The following is a 19,283-nucleotide window of genomic DNA, read 5'->3' on the forward strand; positions in this document are numbered from 1 at the left end:
TGAAATTTGCAGACAAATGTGTTCCATTTTGATAATTTTGTAATAATTTTGCACTGTACATATAATGGTAATCAGTAAAAACATCAAATTGATCAAAAAGCCAACACATGTTGTTGGAAAGCTCTCAAAGAGTAGAATTCAACCAGCCAATTTGTTGAATTATAGAAAAATATTGCAAGTAATAGCTAAGTATATATCTTTGTATAAATATAATTTAAATATAATAAAATAACATATTTTCATAATGTACCAAGTTAGAAGTTCCCCTGTATAATTAACAGTATTAGCTGAAACAGAATTTATTTCATATGTAAGCAAAATGGACATTATAACTGAAATATAGCCATATAAACCAGAATAAAATTGAGAACTTGTAAATCTGAATTGAATAGGGAAATCTGTATCAGTACCCACAGAATAAGAGAACAGAGACCAGGGGTTTGCAAACTGGGGTCCAGGAACCCCAGAGGATGTAAGGGGGTGATAGGGGGTCTGTGAAAAATGTAAAAGAGAAAAAAAATATTTTTAGGGCTGGCAAAGTTAATTTGCTAATTTAAGATGTTACTAGGGCTGTCAATAATGATTATTTTTGCAATCGAGTAATCTAACGATTATTCTGACGATTAATCGAGTAATCTTTTTTTAAATTTTTTTTTTATAACTCAGATTGTATAAAGTTGTCGAGTTGAAGGTCACATTTGGCTAAAATGCATTCAATAGCCTAATTTGTGATGTACTGTAATATATAAAAAGTATATAATTCAAGCTGACAGACATCGACTACTCCAGGTGTGCACACCTTTTTTTTTTTTATGCTTTTTTTTACTAGCTCATCACGATTTACCCATTTCAGTTTAGAACTCAAATATGGGAAAACAGGCCAAGGAAATAAAATATATTTCTTTTCAAAAACAATATCTGCCCACAAATCTCATTTATTGAGGATGAGTTATATTGGTTAATCGTTTATGGATATATAAAACCATTTTATTTGGTTATTGTTAGGGTTAGAGATGTGCGAGATATACAGCTGTGTGGCTTTAACGGCTCACGTTGAGCTTTGACTGATAATCATACAGACCTGCAGCTTTATTCAGTAAACAACGTTCTCTGGATTCCAACACCGAGATATTTAGTGGAAGTGGTGCACTGCGATCTACTTCAAAATGAATCATCATGAAATCTAATTGACATGAGGAGAAAGATCGCATTTACATTCAAATTGTAATTCATTTAGACAGAAAGGATCACAAATCACAATCTGCAGAAAATAACCTTCTAGATCATGTGGATTCTATCTGATTTACTGAACAGAATGTGTTTGCGCATCCGTCACTGCTTGTGTAACTTTAATCAAGTCCGACGGACCTTTTTCATGACATTATTTTATGCTGCTTCATAAAAGCCTATATTGTAAATGTTTGTGGACACCCCCTTCTAATTAACGAATTTGGTTACTCCATTAAATCCAGTAAAGAAAAATCTTAATGTTTCTTTATGTAATGGCTTGGGCTTTGTGTGCTTCCAAATCTGTGGCAACTGTTTGGGGATAGCCCTTTTCTGTTCCAGCAGGACAATGCCCCTCTGAACAAAGTGAAGTCCATAAAGAAATGCTTTACTGTGTCTGGCGTGGAAGAAATTGACTGGCCTGCACAAAGCCCAGACCTGAACCCCACTGGTCACTTTTGGGGTGAACTTAGAGCCTTGTGTCTGAATAAGAGCAAATCCCTGCAGCCATGTTACTACATACAGTATAGTGGAAAGCCTTCCCAAAAGAGTGGAAGCTGTTATTACAACAAAGGGGGAAATTGATGCCTAAGGTTTTGAAATCAAATGTTCATCAAGCACATATGGTGTCCACAAACTTTTGGCCATATTGTGTAAGTTGAGTGCATTCCAATGTGTTTTTTGTTGGGTTCTGCAATAAAAATAACATATTTACTCAATTTAACATTACTGCTTCATTTTGCTTTATAAAGATTGGTCAGAAACATGAGCTTAATCGCAATAATTGTATTTTATTGACATCCATAATTTTTAACAGGAAGAAATACTATTTACTATGTGTTCTTTCTTGCAACATACACACATTTAAGAAAAGGTTGTATTTGTGTTGAATTTTTCTATTTAGTTTGCACACAGGGGGTTATTAGGCACTATTCTCTGCAAAACTGCTTTGGACCAACCCTAACATTTATTGTGCAAAATTGCTATATTTAGATGAAATCTGGTTTATACATCTAACATTACTCTAACAGGTTCACATGCATGCAACATGTAAACAGGTGTTTTTTATAAGCCACGTTTCACTTATAACTTAACGAAAAATAAACAGAACATACAGTATCACATATCATTACTTAGAGGAGGTGATTCCAGTTAAAATGAGCCCACAAACAACGTAATTGGATGCATAGATCATTAGATAATACACACGAAGCACAATGTGCACAGCACATAATGTGCTATCTGGCTAAGAACACATTACCTTTTCTGGATCAGAAGAGGTCATCAGAAATAATGTAGTATGTGGTCAATCATATAAGGATTTAGATCGCTGCAACCAGAGGTGGAAGGCATCCAAATGTGGGCAGAGAGGATAGTTTACTCTAATTGCTTATGGTCACCAGGAAATAGCGCCAAGTACATGACACAAACTCAATGATGGCTCAGATGACACAGAGTGGAACTGAATGAGATCTCGTTACTCATGCCTGCATGCTTTGGAGAGAGTGTATACCTTTAGTCATTGGGTTTTTGACACTTGGAGACGTTTTTGGAACTTGTACTGTTACAGGTGACATGACTGGGAACAAATCAAAATTCCCGCTTTTACGGAGCTACTGTATTTACACCCTGAGATTATATACTGTCAAATCAGAAAAATAAGAAAAAAAAAAAGTACATTTTTGTGTGTGATTTTTTTTTTTTTTGTGCAGTTTCTTAGGCTGAGTCTCATAATTTATCATAATCTATATCATTACATTTAAAAAAAAAGTTTTCTTTAAAATTATTCCAAACAATTGACCCTCTTTTTTTTCTTTGTATAGTTATAAGCCTTTAATTTTGGGCATGCCACTGAAACAGGAAAACTTAAAAAAAAAGAGCTTAAAGGGTTAAAGACAGACCAAACATGAGACCCGAGGTAGTTCATCGATAGTGCATGCTTCTGTTGAAATCATCTGTCCAGATTATTTAATCTTCATTTAAAATAAATAAATAAAAAAATGTTTATCAATTTGCAAAGTTGGGGAACAAAAAGTAGACCGTTAGTTACTTTTGCATATTATTTTTGCTTTGAAAAGTGCCATTTTCTCACCATCATTTGACTGAGAGGGCTGTCTTTCTCTCTCTCAATTTATTCAATTTCTAAATAATGTATCGCCATGATTGTTATAGGATAAATAAAATATTACCAAAGCATCAATACAACAACAAAAGCAGTGACATGAAAAGAAAATATGATAAAAATTAAAATAAGGTGCCTCTCTCCTTCTATGCCTATGTTTTCTATTAGTGTAAATCCTACCACGGTAGTGGTGTAATTTTCAAATTTTAGGGATCTTTTTTTTTTTTTTTACCATTTTCACTTGTAGCTGTCTTACATGGGAATATTAGGCCACAACATTTTAGACACATGGTAAATAACACAATACCACAGGAAACGTGTTCATATCTTTATACTGAAATTCATGGAAGTATACACAATGCAACCTACACTATTACAATGTCCACACGAATGTAATGCTTAGTAAAGGTACATTTGGCATGTAATGAGACAGCAGTCTGAAATTTAAGACAAAGGCAAACAATTAGTAATAATCTTGTAGCACAATACAATTAGGCAACATTAGTACAGTTACCAAGTAGAGTTTGAAATATAAAATTAATCCCCCCAAAAAAATCATATGCTTATTTTTTTTATTTACAACCCAGTGCCTCTTAGAACAGCCCCTTTTGTCTTAATAGGGCACACAGGCCTTCTTTACCACCAACAATATCTGTAGCAAGCCAAATATCAATATAAATATGTCTGTAAGGTGCAAAGACCTTACTGCAAAGTATTCTTTACACACACACACACACACACACACACACACACAAAGTGACTGCTGAAGGTTGAGCTTTTCCTTTACCTTGATATGTGCTTGCCGATCAAAACGTGTGCTCGATTCATAAGTGCTTTAGAGCGCGCCTTTCTGGTTAGCCGCAACACACAGTCACTACAGAAGACTGCAGATTGTGAATTACATTGACCTTTCGGTCAAACAAGCAGTCCTTTATAGATCAGCCCGTTGTGTGGCTACAGATATACACAATCACTGTATCCCACTGCGCATGATTCATCAAATACACCATTAATTTTTGTTAATATCAGAAGGGCGCCAGCTAGTGGTTCAAGGAGGAATCAAATTAAAAGTTCACTGTACAATCTATGTACAGTGTGCTACCTATTTACTCCCTCCTTTTAGTCTTCCTCTGGAAACCACAATATTGGCCAACACACTCAAACACACACACACACACACACTGTACAATAAAAGCAGACCTTTTCAGTCATACACATGCACACAGATCAACGCATTTGCCATCACCTTGCAAAAAGCAAATCTGCATTACACAAATGAAAGTTACGGTTGAACGGAAACTAGTTTTCCGACAGCACTTGTACCGTATATTAACTGGGACTCTGTGTTTATGCAAGTAGTCTTGAGTAGGTCAATAGATGAAGTGTTAATATCTCGCAGAAGACACAGCCCAGTCCTCTGTTTAATATCAGTAGTAGAAAGACGTTAAAGTCTTTTTTCTTTCAGTAAGTACATGTGTTTCAGTTTGGATAGTTGGTACCCTAAAAGTAAAGTTCTTTTTACAAAAGGAAAAAGGAGAGAGAAAAAACTTCTGTTGTGCCAGCTGCAGGGTACAAGCACTGGACAGGGGAGAGATAGTTAGTGGCTGGAGTGTCTCTGTGGTCCAGTTAGACGCTCTCTTTGCCTTGAGCTCCAGTGACAGTCTTGATGGAGCTTAACGTCCGGTTGAACCACGTCTTTTTGGCTGCTTGGACTTCGTTCAGAGCCAGGCCCAGATGATGCTCCAGGTCCTAAAGAAATTAAAGCATTTAAAGTGTCAGAGATAAACTTATAGGTCAGTTAAATTACACAAGATCTTGGGAACACTGGCTAGTCTTTAGGCTAGCAGTACTGCTAGACTAGGCTAGGATAGAATGAATCGTGATCTTCATTTGAATGATCTAAATACCGTTACTTAAAATCCCGAGATTAATCTTTACTCGATGCGCAACCCTCTAAAATGCAAGTAAATCACTCGCATATGCAACCAAAGTTCATGCTATGCGACTGAAAATGTCTGTGATTAGTCACTGGCTGGTAAATTTTCAGATTTCACATGCGAGTGATTGAGTAGTACAGTGGCGAAGAAGTTCAGGGCCGCGATCCTTTCATTGCGTGTTGAGAGTAAAAGTTTGGTTGGACTCGTTCCGTGTGTGTGTCGAAATACGAAATCTACGCAATCCATTTGTCACTGAATAATGTCTCTTTTAATACACTTTCTGATCTTTACAGTCAGTTGTTGAACAAAAACAACAAAAAAGAAATATTCAATTCTAATCACAAATAGCACGGATGTGGTAAAGAAGTCCTTTGTCTAGACTCACGTTTACCAAAACACTTCTGTGATCTACTTGCTGAGCTACCACTGTTCTTATGGTGCTTTCACATTAGCACTATTGGTGCGCACACAGGTTCATTTGACGTCAACGTTCAGTTAGTTTGGATGATGCAAGCGTTGTTTTCCGAACTCAGGAGCGCACCCATGAACCGCAGCCAAGTCTGCTTGAAAAGGCCATCTGGGGTACTGTTCATGTGAACTGTGGTACAGTTTGCTGGTAATATGAATGTAATCGTCTTATCGTGGAAGTGAACCGAAGATCACATTCTTCACAAATTAGCACATTCAATGCATCTGTGCTAGACAAACGACAGTGTTGTTTTGTGCATGTGGTAAATCAAAAGAGACAAACTTCAATACTTCACTAACACAGTGAAGCTGATGTCTTCGAGTTGTTACCTAGTTACAGTGGTAAACAGCTGCCACTTGTACTCACGCTGATGACGCAATCAGACCGCTTTTCAGATCAAAATAATATGATGTGAACAGAAACCAGCAGGGGCAGGGGGGAGGAAATAAACCCGGGCTCAGACCAAGCTAACAAACCAAGTGTGAAAACTCCCTTGAAGCACTTGTTCTACAAATCACACATTAATTACGTGAAAAATTACTATTACAACTTGAAAAAAAAAACTGTACTACTTCAAAGTGTTCTCATCAAAAAATCCCCCACGTGCAGTAATGACAGCTTTGCAGATCCTTGGCATTCTAGCTGTCAGTTTGTCCAGATACTCAGGTGACATTTCACCCCACACTTCCTGTAGCACTTGCCATAGATGTGGCTGTCTTGTCGGGCACTTCTCACGCACCTTACAGTTTAGCTGATCCCACAAAAGCTCAATGGGATTAAGATCCATAACGCTCTTTTCCAATTATCTGTTGACCAATGTCTGTGTTTCTTTGCCCACTCTAACCTTTTCTTTTTGTTTTTCTGTTCAAAAGTGGCTTTTTCTTTGCAATTCTTCCCATAAGGCCTGCACCCCTGAGTCTTCTCTTTACTGTTGTACATGAAACTGGTGTTGAGCGGGTAGAATTCAATGAAGCTGTCAGCTGAGGACATGTGAGGCGTCTATTTCTCAAACTAGAGACTCTGATGTACATCCTCTTGTTTAGTGGTACATCTGGTCTTCCACATCTCTTTCTGTCCTTATTAGAGCCAGTTGTCCTTTGTCTTTGAAGACTGTAGTGTACATCTTTGTATGAAATCTTCAGTTTTTTGGCAATTTCAAGCATTGTATAGTCTTTATTCCTCAAAACAATGATTGATTGACGAGTTTCTAGAGAAAGCTGTTTCTTTTTTGCCATTTTTGACCTTAAGACATGCCAGTCTATTGCTAAAATGTATTCATTAGCCTAATTTGTGATGTACTGTAATATAACATGTAAAAAGTATATAATTCAAGCTGACAGACATCGACTACTCCAGGTGTGCACACCTTTTTTTTTTTTTATGCTTTTTTTTACTAGCTCATCACGATTTACCCATTTCAGTTTAGAACTCAAATATGGGAAAACAGGCCAAGGAAATAAAATATATTTCTTTTCAAAAACAATATCTGCCCACAAATCTCATTTATTGAGGATGAGTTATATTGGTTAATCGTTTATGGATATATAAAACCATTTTATTTGGTTATTGTTAGGGTTAGAGATGTGCGAGATATACAGCTGTGTGGCTTTAACGGCTCACGTTGAGCTTTGACTGATAATCATACAGACCTGCAGCTTTATTCAGTAAACAACGTTCTCTGGATTCCAACACCGAGATATTTAGTGGAAGTGGTGCACTGCGATCTACTTCAAAATGAATCATCATGAAATCTAATTGACATGAGGAGAAAGATCGCATTTACATTCAAATTGTAATTCATTTAGACAGAAAGGATCACAAATCACAATCTGCAGAAAATAACCTTCTAGATCATGTGGATTCTATCTGATTTACTGAACAGAATGTGTTTGCGCATCCGTCACTGCTTGTGTAACTTTAATCAAGTCCGACGGACCTTTTTCATGACATTATTTTATGCTGCTTCATAAAAGCCTATATTGTAAATGTTTGTGGACACCCCCTTCTAATTAACGAATTTGGTTACTCCATTAAATCCAGTAAAGAAAAATCTTAATGTTTCTTTATGTAATGGCTTGGGCTTTGTGTGCTTCCAAATCTGTGGCAACTGTTTGGGGATAGCCCTTTTCTGTTCCAGCAGGACAATGCCCCTCTGAACAAAGTGAAGTCCATAAAGAAATGCTTTACTGTGTCTGGCGTGGAAGAAATTGACTGGCCTGCACAAAGCCCAGACCTGAACCCCACTGGTCACTTTTGGGGTGAACTGGAAGAGCAACTGTAAGTCAGGCCCCATCGACCAACATCAGTTCCTGACCTCACTGATAGCCTTGTGTCTGAATGAGAGCAAATCCCTGCAGCCATGTTACTACATACAGTATAGTGGAAAGCCTTCCCAAAAGAGTGGAAGCTGTTATTACAACAAAGGGGGAAATTGATGCCTAAGGTTTTGAAATCAAATGTTCATCAAGCACATATGGTGTCCACAAACTTTTGGCCATATTGTGTAAGTTGAGTGCATTCCAATGTGTTTTTTGTTGGGTTCTGCAATAAAAATAACATATTTACTCAATTTAACATTACTGCTTCATTTTGCTTTATAAAGATTGGTCAAAAATCATGAGCTTAATCGCAATAATTGTATTTTACTGACATCCATAGTTTTTAACAGGAAGAAATACTGTTTACTATGTGTTCTTTCTTGCAACATACACACATTTAAGAAAAGGTTGTATTTGTGTTGAATCTTTCTATTGAGTTTCTCCTCACCACTGATGCCTTTAGTTTGCACACAGGGGGTTATTAGGCACTATTCTCTGTAAAACTGCTTTGGACCAACCCTAACATTTATTGTGCAAAATTGCTATATTTAGATGAAATCTGGTTTATACATCTAACATTACTCTAACAGGTTGATATGCTGTCAGCTTAATGCAGAATAAGCTAAGAATAAGCTGTATGATTTACTTTGTTTGATGTAACACAAAAGAAGATAGAAGCGGAATGTTTCTCTTTCATTGAACAGAAAAAATATACAATGAAAGTGAATGGTGACTGGGACTAACATTCTACCTAACATTTTTTTTTGTGTTCCACAGAAGACAAAAAGTGATATGGGTTTGGAATGACATTTTCACATTTTAATTTTTGGGTGAATTATTATTCCTTTCAATGACTGATCAGACCACAGCTTCCAAAATGAATTTAACAACATAAAAGTAAAGTGTAAAGCAAACATAGTTCTTCAATAAAGCCAGTAAACCTAATGAAAAACCACTATATCTGAGCCGAAACTATGATTTTGAGGAAGGTTTTCAAGTTTGAGGTCAATTTTATTTGCAATCAGAACTGAATTTCACCTGTATCTTGCACTCGGCCTCCACCAGCTGTAGTTTGGTCTGAGCGAGCTCCAGCTCCATCTCTCTCAGCTGATACTTCAGCGCCTCCTTCTCCTCATCTGTGTCCTCCTCACTGCCCTCCTTAGGAGCACTCAACACTTTCAGACGGCCCTCCTTATTGAAGAGATTGCTGCATTTATCACAGCCTTCCACCTTCAGCTGAACACACAAACATGCTATTTAACCCTTTAACCTTTACCAATTCTTGAGCACAAGCCTGAAAATTACACACTCAAATTAAAAATAGCTGCAGTTCATGAACTCTTTGGATTGCAGACAAGACCTTGGTCTCTTCTGAAAGCAGATTGAAGAGTCAGCAATATGTAAGAGATAACGAAGTCAGCCAGTCATTATCGCAAAATAAAACCCTGACAGAGTGATTGCAACTCCAATATGAACGGCAAAATAAACCTGCACAGGTCTGACTATACATCATACTGCTTATTGCATGGATGCTTAAAATGAGAGAGCACATCAATGCATGTACTGCATTTGTCAATGATCAATTATACATTTTAGCAATCATTAATCTAAAATATTTGACTGCAGAATGTCGTGACTAACCAATCAGAATCAAGTATTTTATAGAGAGTTGAGTGATACATTTGCATAAAATATTTGGTAGCACTTTATTTTACAGCACTGTTCCACATTACTATATACAGTAATTACTACAACTATAGTAATAACAAGGTACTAACACTAAACCTAACCTTAACCCATATTAAGTACATGTAGTTAACTAATATTAGTCAGTACTTTCTTGGGTAATTACACTGTAAGTACACGTATTGTAAAATAAATTGCAACCAAATATTTTTATGAAAATATACATGACACTGTCCTTGCAGTGTTTTCTGACTTTTGATTAAACTGACTTTTTTACGTGGCTCGTTGTCAAAATGTACTTTCTTAATAAATGGTCATGAGTGCATGTTATTCCAAAGACATTTTTTTTTTCGAAGTCTAAAATGAAAAATGAAAGCAGAACAACTTTCTCTGCCTCTGAAATTAATTTTCTTTTTTGCTGATGTAACCAAGGTCAGGTGGGCGGAGAAAAGTAATATTAACCAATAAAATCACAGCCTACATTTTACCATCCAATCAAATCCTGAAGGATAAAATAAAGCCCCGCCCTACATTATTACCTACCAAATATTGGTTTCACATAGAAATTCATCACATTACAAAATTTACTGTAAATGCGTTGCAAATGCCATTGTTTTAACCAGGCCCCCAAAATAAACAGCTTTTCAAATAACAGCTAATCAAACATGTTTGTGTGTGTGTGTGTGTCTTCACCTACCCGGATCTTCTCCAGCTCTCCTCTGTTAGCCGTCTGCTGTTTCTCCAGACGCTCGCTGAGCTGAGAGCAGATCTGACACACAGAAGTCAAAGGTCACTATACACAATACATGCTTTCAGTTCGAGAGGAAGAGCAAGCACAAGGTTAAACAGCTAAGAAATCAATCAGCATGAGACCACACCATCATTCTCTCCATATATTACCTTACAAGATATCACATTCTCCATCTCTCTCTGTAAACCCAGCATCCTCTTACAGTAAGTGCATTAATGGCACTGCAAAGCTCAGGCCTGTAGGTGATCAAGCTGACTTTTAAACCTCAAATCTATTTTTGATTGGATGCCTTTAATGGAACACTTGAACAATGACATGCATTCTTTCCCAACCCAACAACACTTGTTTGTAGGCTGTTGTCTGAGGTTAATATCTTAATTAGGCTACCACTTTGGTATACATTAATCAATAAGAAGAATGTAGCCTCATATGAATGAAGGAGGAAGGATTTGTGTTTAATGCTAGTGTCATGGCTAAGCAGTTATCACTCTTGCTCCTAACACGTTGAGTTGTGGTGCTAATGTGAGTAATGCAGGTTTCAGTCTCTCGGCTCAATCATTTCCTGTAGCTCTCCACTATAACTAAATCTAAATAAAGAGGGAAAACTCCCCAAATAAAGTCTAATGTATTGGTGGAAAAACAAGAAAGTTTAATCTAAAAGACCCTTCATTTTTAAATCGATGTTGTTTCCTACATCCACAAGAGTGTGCAACAAATCAATATAAACCAATCAGCTCTGTGTTGCAGTGATTGTTTATAGCAAAGAAAATAACTGGCTGTAAAAATGATAAAGTCAAAAGATTCAGCCAGTTCATTTTGTTAAATATTAAGTATAAAAGTAAAACAAGAAAAGAAACGCTTCAATTGATGATTCAATATTAAAGCTACACTATGTAACTTCTGGCCCTCTAGCAGTTAAAAAATAAAACTGCATGCGTCTTGCGGAAGAACATTGTTTTGGTTGTGCTTCGGCTCTGTGTGGATGAATGTGTTTCGAGGCACCGGTGTACACATGGATACAGGACATCTTATCAGAGCGAATGGACAAATAAATAACGAAAGAAAGGAAAAGATGGATATCTGAAAACATGTCATCTGAGCAGGTAAGTTCCATATCTTATGCTGTTGTTTTGACTTAATGGAAGCATTGATGTTTTGAAATAAATGACATTACAAAAGTTTGTTAACATCAGACATAATGATTGCTAGTCTGATAAGGTCAAACGCTGTAAAGTGTTTTATAACTGCAGGATATTCTGGCCAAATAGACCTAATTAATAGATTGTCATTGTTACCAACCAGTGGTCAACATCATTTCAACACTCACATGTCCTTGGCAAGCCTAGGACTAAAGGATTTATTTATATAAATGATTGCCGTTATAAAGAAAAATACACACGTTTGCTAGCAAGTGAACATTTCTGCACCAATTACAGTATAATTATTGTATTTCACTACACACAGATGTGTGTGTTGTTACACAACTATACATAAACCATATCAATAAAATATCTTATCTGTTGAGTAAGAAAAAAGCCATCTTTGGGTCGCTTTTAAATCCTTTCAGTTTTTGCCACCTCTGAAAAGCCAAGCCGATGTTGATTTGGGTTTTATTACGGACTCTGTCGCTTGTAGACTGTGCTCTGTTCGGTGTTTCTTTGATTTACAACCAGTGATTCCCCGGAGGTTTGCTGTTTTGAAAGATCCATGTTAAAATTTTCTTGTTCGTTGTGACAACAAACTTTCAGATTCACGCTACTCCCACACGCGCTACAGTAGCCAGAGCTTATGTTCTCTGTGTACGGATATGATATCAACATGTGAACACGCACGGGCGAATGACGTATGTATGCAATTTCCCATGAAATCCGTCCTGACAGCTCTAAAATATATATCATTATTATAGGTTTATCAAAGTGTATTTGGGTAAAGACATGGTTTGGAAGATGGATATTTATTGCACTCTCTCATTATTAACATTTTGTTTTTTTTAACAAAAAAAGTGACATAGTGTAGCTTTAACTTAATGTTGCACAGTAGCCTATACCGGTGCCATAGTACTACCATGAATTCAAACTTCATAATACCAGCGGTACCACAGTGTTTTTTATTAAATACAGTTGTATGTACGTATCTAATGCTTATGCAGCAAGACATTGATAAGAGAGCAAGACATAGTCATGACACAACCTCCAAATGCCTGAATGTCAATACAGCACAATACAACCACAATACAACCACAGAAACGTTAACAGACGTACATATGAATTCATATTTTGAATATATTATACAGTACATATTACTTCAGCGCTGTACTTAAAAGTAATTGCTTTAATTGAAAGTCAGTAACTGTAATCTGATTATGAGAATTTAAAATGTAATGTATTACATTACTTTTTTGACTAAGAAGTAATTAAATATTGTGAAGAAATGCAAAACTATTGTGATGTATTGTAAGGGAACACAAAACTTCAGTTTCAGTCCTGTCCAGGGCTTCATAAAAGCTAGAGCTTCAGATTTTCTGAAGAAAATGTGAGTGGTGCTTGCCCATGAAAAACTTGCTGCCACGATTCCAGGGTGTTACGGGTGGTTGCCGAGGCATTCATACAAAGTTGCTAAGATGTTCAGAATGATTTTAGCGTGTTGCTGTGTGTAGGGTTGTTATGGGTGGTTGACAGGTGTCAAAAGAGCCCACCCCCATGTCTCAATGATATTCTGGTCCCTAGATATTCCCGTCTGATTATCCTCCAGGTGAAAATGGTAAATCCAATTTCTTAGAAAAGTAACAGCACACCTTTGAGGTATCATTCATGTCTGAGTACAAACGGTGCAGGATGTGTTATGCACCAAAAAATCAATACTTGGGGTTAGGAGTTTGTTCAAATCCCAACCCTAAGTATAAGCAATAGTAGTAGTGATGCTTAATAAATGATTACATTAACAACTAACATTTTTTCAATTAAATAGAGACTTGAACTTAAAAGAAATGACCCAATTTGTGTTATACAACTATAAAATTGTGAGTAATGTACAAGATTTAAATGACTTTGGTTGTGTTCAGGCTGTCCTCCTCGCAATAATGAGCCATCCAAGTGATACCTGCAGACCTTAAACATTCATTGTGTGCTGTCTGGCTCATACAAGCAATAAGAGCGTGAGTGTGTGTGTCTGAGAGAGAGAAAGAGAGAGCTGGTTGAGCTCAGAGGACACCATTATCATGCTCCGTCATGAATCATGCTATCAGCGGCCCCATTAAAATGAGCTCTTCAGGGACAACAGCTCAACTATTTTTACAGAGCAGCTCTCATACTGCACTGAAAGGGCCACTTTCAGGCCAGTCTCTCCTCTACACTCACATCAGCCCTTATCTGCACATCTTACTGGAACATGAGTTCTTATAGGACCATTCGGTGTCTTTACTGTGCTCTATTAGTGGTTATTTTGAGTTGTTTCAGAAAAATACTCTCAAACAAATACATAGAACAAGAAAAAAAGGTTTGGAGTCATAGCATAGTGGTTGGTGCACATTCACCAGTACATAAGTCGTGGTACTTACGATCCCTAATCTTTAAGCCTTACAACTCTCGAGTATGAGAGCGTTAAGACCGATGTTTCAATAGTGTGGTAAGTCGATAGATAGTGTTGTTAAAATAGTGTTAATTCTGAAGTGCACTTAATTTCTGTCAATTAGTTCTGTCCATTTCAACTATTTGTTTTAATCATTACTTAAAAGGGCCCCGTGTGGCATTTTCCATGTATTAAAATGTTTAACTAAAAAATGTGTGGGTAAAAATGGCTGTTTATTATTATGTATTGTTATATTAGTGCATATACATGAAATGCATTAAATATCTATTGTGTTCATTGACTGTTTTTAACTAGATTTTATTTGTTGCATTAAACATTTTGAATATACATATATATACTTGAGAATATACTTAAGAACACTTAAGAATTAACACTATTTTAACAACACTATCTATCGACTTACCACGTTCTCATCGGTCTTAACGCTCTCATACTCGAGAGTTGAAAGGCTTAAAGATTAGGGATTGTAAGTACCACGACTTAAAGTACTAGTGAATGTGCACCAACCACTATTTATATATATATATACACACACACACACACAATCTCTGAGCACTTTATTAGGAACACTATAGTCCTAATAAAGTGCCTGACGTGGTCTTCTTCTGCTGTTGAAGCCCATCCGCCTCCAGGTTCAATGTGTTGGGCATTCCGAGATGCTGTTCAGCTCACTACAATTGTACAGAGCGTTTATCTGAGGTACTGTAGCCTTTCTGTCAGCTCAAACCAGTCTGACCATTCTCTGTTGACCTCTCTCATCAACAAGACGTTTCCATCCTCAGAACTGCCACTCACTGGATGTTTTTTTTGTTTCTGGCACCATTCGGAGTAAACTCTAGAGACTGTTGTGCTTGAAAATCGCAGGAGATCAGCAGTTACAGCCTGTCTGGCACCAACAATCATGCCACGGTCTAAATCACTGAGATCAAATTTTTTGAGTTATTGAGACTAGAATCTCTAAGCTCTTTGAGATAACTTTGTAACCCTTTCCAGCTTCTTCCAAAGCAACAATTCTTGATCGTAGGTCTTCTCTTTTTTTGCGAGGCATGGTCCAAGTCAGCAGATGCTTCTTGTGAATAGTAAACTCCAAATTTTTTAGTGCTTTTTATAAGTCAAATTAGTTCTAACCCACACCTCCAATCTTGTTTCATTAATTGGATGCCAGGTTTACCAACTCCTGACTCGAATTAGCTTTTGTTGACGTCATTGGCTTAGGAGTTCAAATATTTTTTCCAACCTACACTGTGAATGTTTGAATGATATTGTATTCAATATAAACAAGAATAATACAACAGTTAGTGTGTTATTAGTTAACACAGATTGTGTTTGTTCATTATTGAAACTTAGATGAAGATCAAACCAGATTTTAAGTCAATTATTTTTATATAAATACAGCTAATAACAAAGGGTCCACATTCCTTTTCTTGCCAATGTTGATACTGAATACTGTCAAAAGGGTTAAATAAAAAATGGTGACATATTTTTTAAGCTATATTACCTAGCCCTAATCTCTACTCTCCTGTCAATAAAAATGGCAAAAAGGCAAAAAAATAAAAAATAAAAAATAAATAATATTTGTATTTATAAATAAGATAGATAAAATAATAAAATATTACCTACTAATGGTCTAGTATGTATTTTTAAAATATTACAAAACAAATGCTAGTCCTCAAATTAGGCAATGGCTAAAAAAACAAACAGAGGAAAACAGTAAAACATCAGTTTTATCGTTAAGTAAAATTGATGTGCCTTCAGAGTAAGTTAACTGATTTATGTAGAAAATTGAATTAGACTATGGGGAGTTTTAAAATATGATATGGCTGCAGCTAGGCAATTTAAACTGATTTAGAGTGTGACAGAGCCAAAATGTCCTGTTGGAGTGATATTGGACTTCATTTATGGCAACAGATGGCCATTAAAATCAGAAAGATTTTAAATAAGAGATCCAGACCGTACACACTGGAGACATGAAGCATGTGAGTGTACAGGTGTGTGTGTTCACCTGTTTGTATTCCCCAATGATGGAGCCGTTCTTCTTTATCTCAGACTCAGATTTGTCCAGTTCTCTCCGACACATCTCCTTCAGCTGAAAACAGATTAAGATGTGAGTTAAAGACTCTTTCCCTCAACAGGAAATCATTCACATCACAATGATCCTATATTTAACCCAAGTGTCCCCTCCGGGAGTCATCGCTCCACTCTATCTAAGGACAACTGTGTCCACAGGCCATATTGTCCCTATAATATAAGACCTTTCTTAGGAGGACCATGGCAATCAACTGAAACACACATCCATCATACTGCAAGTCTGTCCTGACAAGGGACCCATTCCCTGATATATATCACTTGATCCAAAGTACAGACATAAATACACAATACTGTATACGGATGTAAAGTCATTATGGGGTTATTGGGGAATATCCACTACCAGTCAAATGTTTGGACACACATGACTTAATTTATGTTTTTTATGATTAATTTATGTTTTTGATCTAAAGGCTTATGGTTAAATTTCAGTTTTGTAGACAAAAAAAAAAAAAAAAAAAGAAAAGAAATCAAGTGCCAAGCATACATCGAAACTCATTTTAATGCATCTCAGGATGAAGTTGGTTGAGAGAATGGCCAGAGTGTACAGAGCTGTGATCTAAACAAAGTGTGGGTACTTTGAAGAAGCCAGACAGTTTTAAATTGCTTAATACCCTAACCCTTTTTGGTCATTGCATAATTCTTATACTTCCATTTGTGTTATTGTGTTAAGTTTCTTTTACAGTCTTTATCTGTATTTCATTGTTTACACTTCTATTGGCCTTGTAAAGCTCAATAGTTTTACAGAAAAAAATATTGTGGTCCAATATTTGTTAGTTAAGGCCATTGTTAGACATTTTTGCATTTACCTTCAACTTTGTAATAGTCAGCTGTAGCTGCTGTCAATTTAATATAAATTATTATACACATTAACCTCTTCAACTCTGCAGACACGCAGAGTGAGATTAATTCAATGTTATATCTAAGATGTCCAGAACAAAATATACGGTCCAGCAGGAAAAGCGTGCTAAACAAATCATTGGAAATATACACGGCCTGGCAAAACAAAAGTTGCCGTTTGGATTTTAATAAGCAGATACTCAAGAGCCTTTGATTGGATCATTATTGCAGTGATTAATATGTTTCAGCTGGCAACAGTTCTTTTAACCCTAACTGATGCAGTGTGTAGCTTCTCATTTCTTAAACAACCATGTCGGAAGACGTATCCCGTGGTCATGGAAAAGTTGTTACTGTGTTTCAGAAGGGGCAAATTACTGGCCCGCGTCAAGCAAAGAAAATAACTGATTGCTGAAATCACTGGAATTGGGTTAAGAACTGTCCAACACATTATTAAAACCTGGAAGGATAGTGCTGAACCGTCAGCTTTGCGAAGAAATGTGGTCATAAAAAAATCTTGAATGATCGTGAACGGAGATCAATAAAACGCTTGAAGTCACATCGTAAAAAATCGACAGTAGAACTCACGGCTATGTTTAATAGTGAAAGTAAGAGCATTTCCACATGCACAATGAGACGAGAATGTTTGATTGGGACTAAACAGCTGTGTGGCCACAAGAAAGCCACTTGTTAGTGAGGCTAATCGGAAAAAACGAATTCAATTTGCTAGGGAGCATAATGCTTGGACTGTGGAGCAATGGAAAAAGGTCATGTGGTCTGATGAGTCCAGATTTACCCTATTCAAAAGCGATGGGCACGTAAGGGTAAGAAGGAAAGCGCATGAAGCGATGCACCCGTCATGCATAGTGCCCACTGTACAAGCCTCTGGAGGCAGTGTTATGATCTGGGGTTGCTTCAGTTGGTCAGGTCTTGGCTCAGCAACGTTATACAGCAGTTGACTACCTGAATGTACTGAATGACCAGGTTATCCCATCAATGGATTTTTTCTTCTCTGACGGCACGGGCATATTCCAGGATGACAATGTCAAGATTCATCGGGCTCAAATTGTGAAAGAGTGGTTCAGGGAGCATGAGGAATCATTTTCACATATGAATTGGCCAGCAAAGAGTCCTGACCTTAACCCCACTGAATGTTTTTGGATGTGCTGGAGCAGAATTTAGGAGTGGTTCAACTCTCCCGTCAATACAAGATCTTAGCCAAAAATTAACGCAAATCTGGACTGAAATAAATGTTGTGACGTTGCATAAGGTTGTCGAAACAATGCAACGACGAATGCACGTTGTAATCAAAGCTAAAGGCAGTCTGACAAAATATTAGAGTATGCAACTTTTTCTTTTTTTTTTTTGGCTAGGCAGTGTATGTTGTCGTTATTTTATGTTATGGATATATATTGATGATAAAATGTTATACATCTTACATCTGATCTCAGCTTTTTAATGACACCTAGCTTGAGCTTCTAGTCCACTCAGATGCCTAGATATTCAATGAAACAATGGGGGTGGTGTGTGAACTGAAAATTAGACTGAATGTCTATGGACGAGCACAAATGTGAGGGCTAAAATGCGCTATAGCACCACCTATATTTAGATCGGAATTTTGGGATGGAAAGTGATAAAGGAAAACATTTTTCTAGTAATTGCTGCCATCAAGAGTAGGGGTTTTCAAAGTCTTAAACAGTAAGCCCCCCTGACAAAATTTACAAGGCTGCACCCCCCCCCCCCCCTCAATTTTTCTAAAATGTGGAAAATAGTAATAATTAAGAATTAAACTTTTAACTTATAGTATTTGTGAGGTTTGTGTGATGGTAGAGGGCCTGACCTGTGCAGACTCTTCCTCCAGTCGTCTCTTCTCATCTTCAGAGTCCACCAGTTTCTGTTTGGTGATGAGAAGCTCTTTATTGAGCGCATCGGCTTTCTCTTCCGCCTAAAGGCAAAGGAAATACACACATACAGAGATTTAATATTAATATCAGAAACTACAGGTTGGTATGAATAAAAGAAGGTGCTAAAGCAGGGCCTACAAGAAGGGAAAACTTTCAAGGAATTTTAAAAAAGCACTTTCCACGAATAAGGTAAAAAACAGGATCTGAAAAAATTATTTTCTTTTTCAATAAATAGTCAGTGAAAAGAGGTGCTTAACCTTCAGAAAATGTTGCTTGTCAACCTCAGGGGATCAAATTAAATACATGATTTCATTTATTTATTTTATTTTTCATTTTCTGTGAGATTTGCAATGTGTCAT

The 19,283-nt window shown here is 36.7% G+C and overlaps 1 protein-coding gene across 3 annotated transcripts in view; it reads right to left on the reverse strand.

Annotated features, from left to right (window-relative positions):
* Positions 1–3,663: 3,663 nt before the first annotated feature.
* Positions 3,664–19,283, reverse strand: part of LOC127433458 (rab GTPase-activating protein 1-like) — a 146,739-nt gene continuing 131,119 nt past the window's right edge. For all 3 annotated transcript variants that reach the window (XM_051685390.1, XM_051685389.1, XM_051685391.1), the window contains 5 exons: positions 18,861–18,965; positions 16,101–16,184; positions 10,457–10,528; positions 9,112–9,309; positions 3,664–5,098 (listed from right to left, as the gene is read on the reverse strand). In XM_051685390.1, coding sequence (XP_051541350.1) covers positions 4,976–5,098; positions 9,112–9,309; positions 10,457–10,528; positions 16,101–16,184; positions 18,861–18,965 — 582 coding nt within the window. In that variant the 3' untranslated portion in view covers positions 3,664–4,975. The remainder of the gene's footprint in view (positions 5,099–9,111; positions 9,310–10,456; positions 10,529–16,100; positions 16,185–18,860; positions 18,966–19,283) is intronic.

This window comes from Myxocyprinus asiaticus, chromosome 43 (assembly GCF_019703515.2).
Source record: "Myxocyprinus asiaticus isolate MX2 ecotype Aquarium Trade chromosome 43, UBuf_Myxa_2, whole genome shotgun sequence".
Taxonomy (NCBI): Eukaryota; Metazoa; Chordata; class Actinopteri; order Cypriniformes; family Catostomidae; genus Myxocyprinus; species Myxocyprinus asiaticus.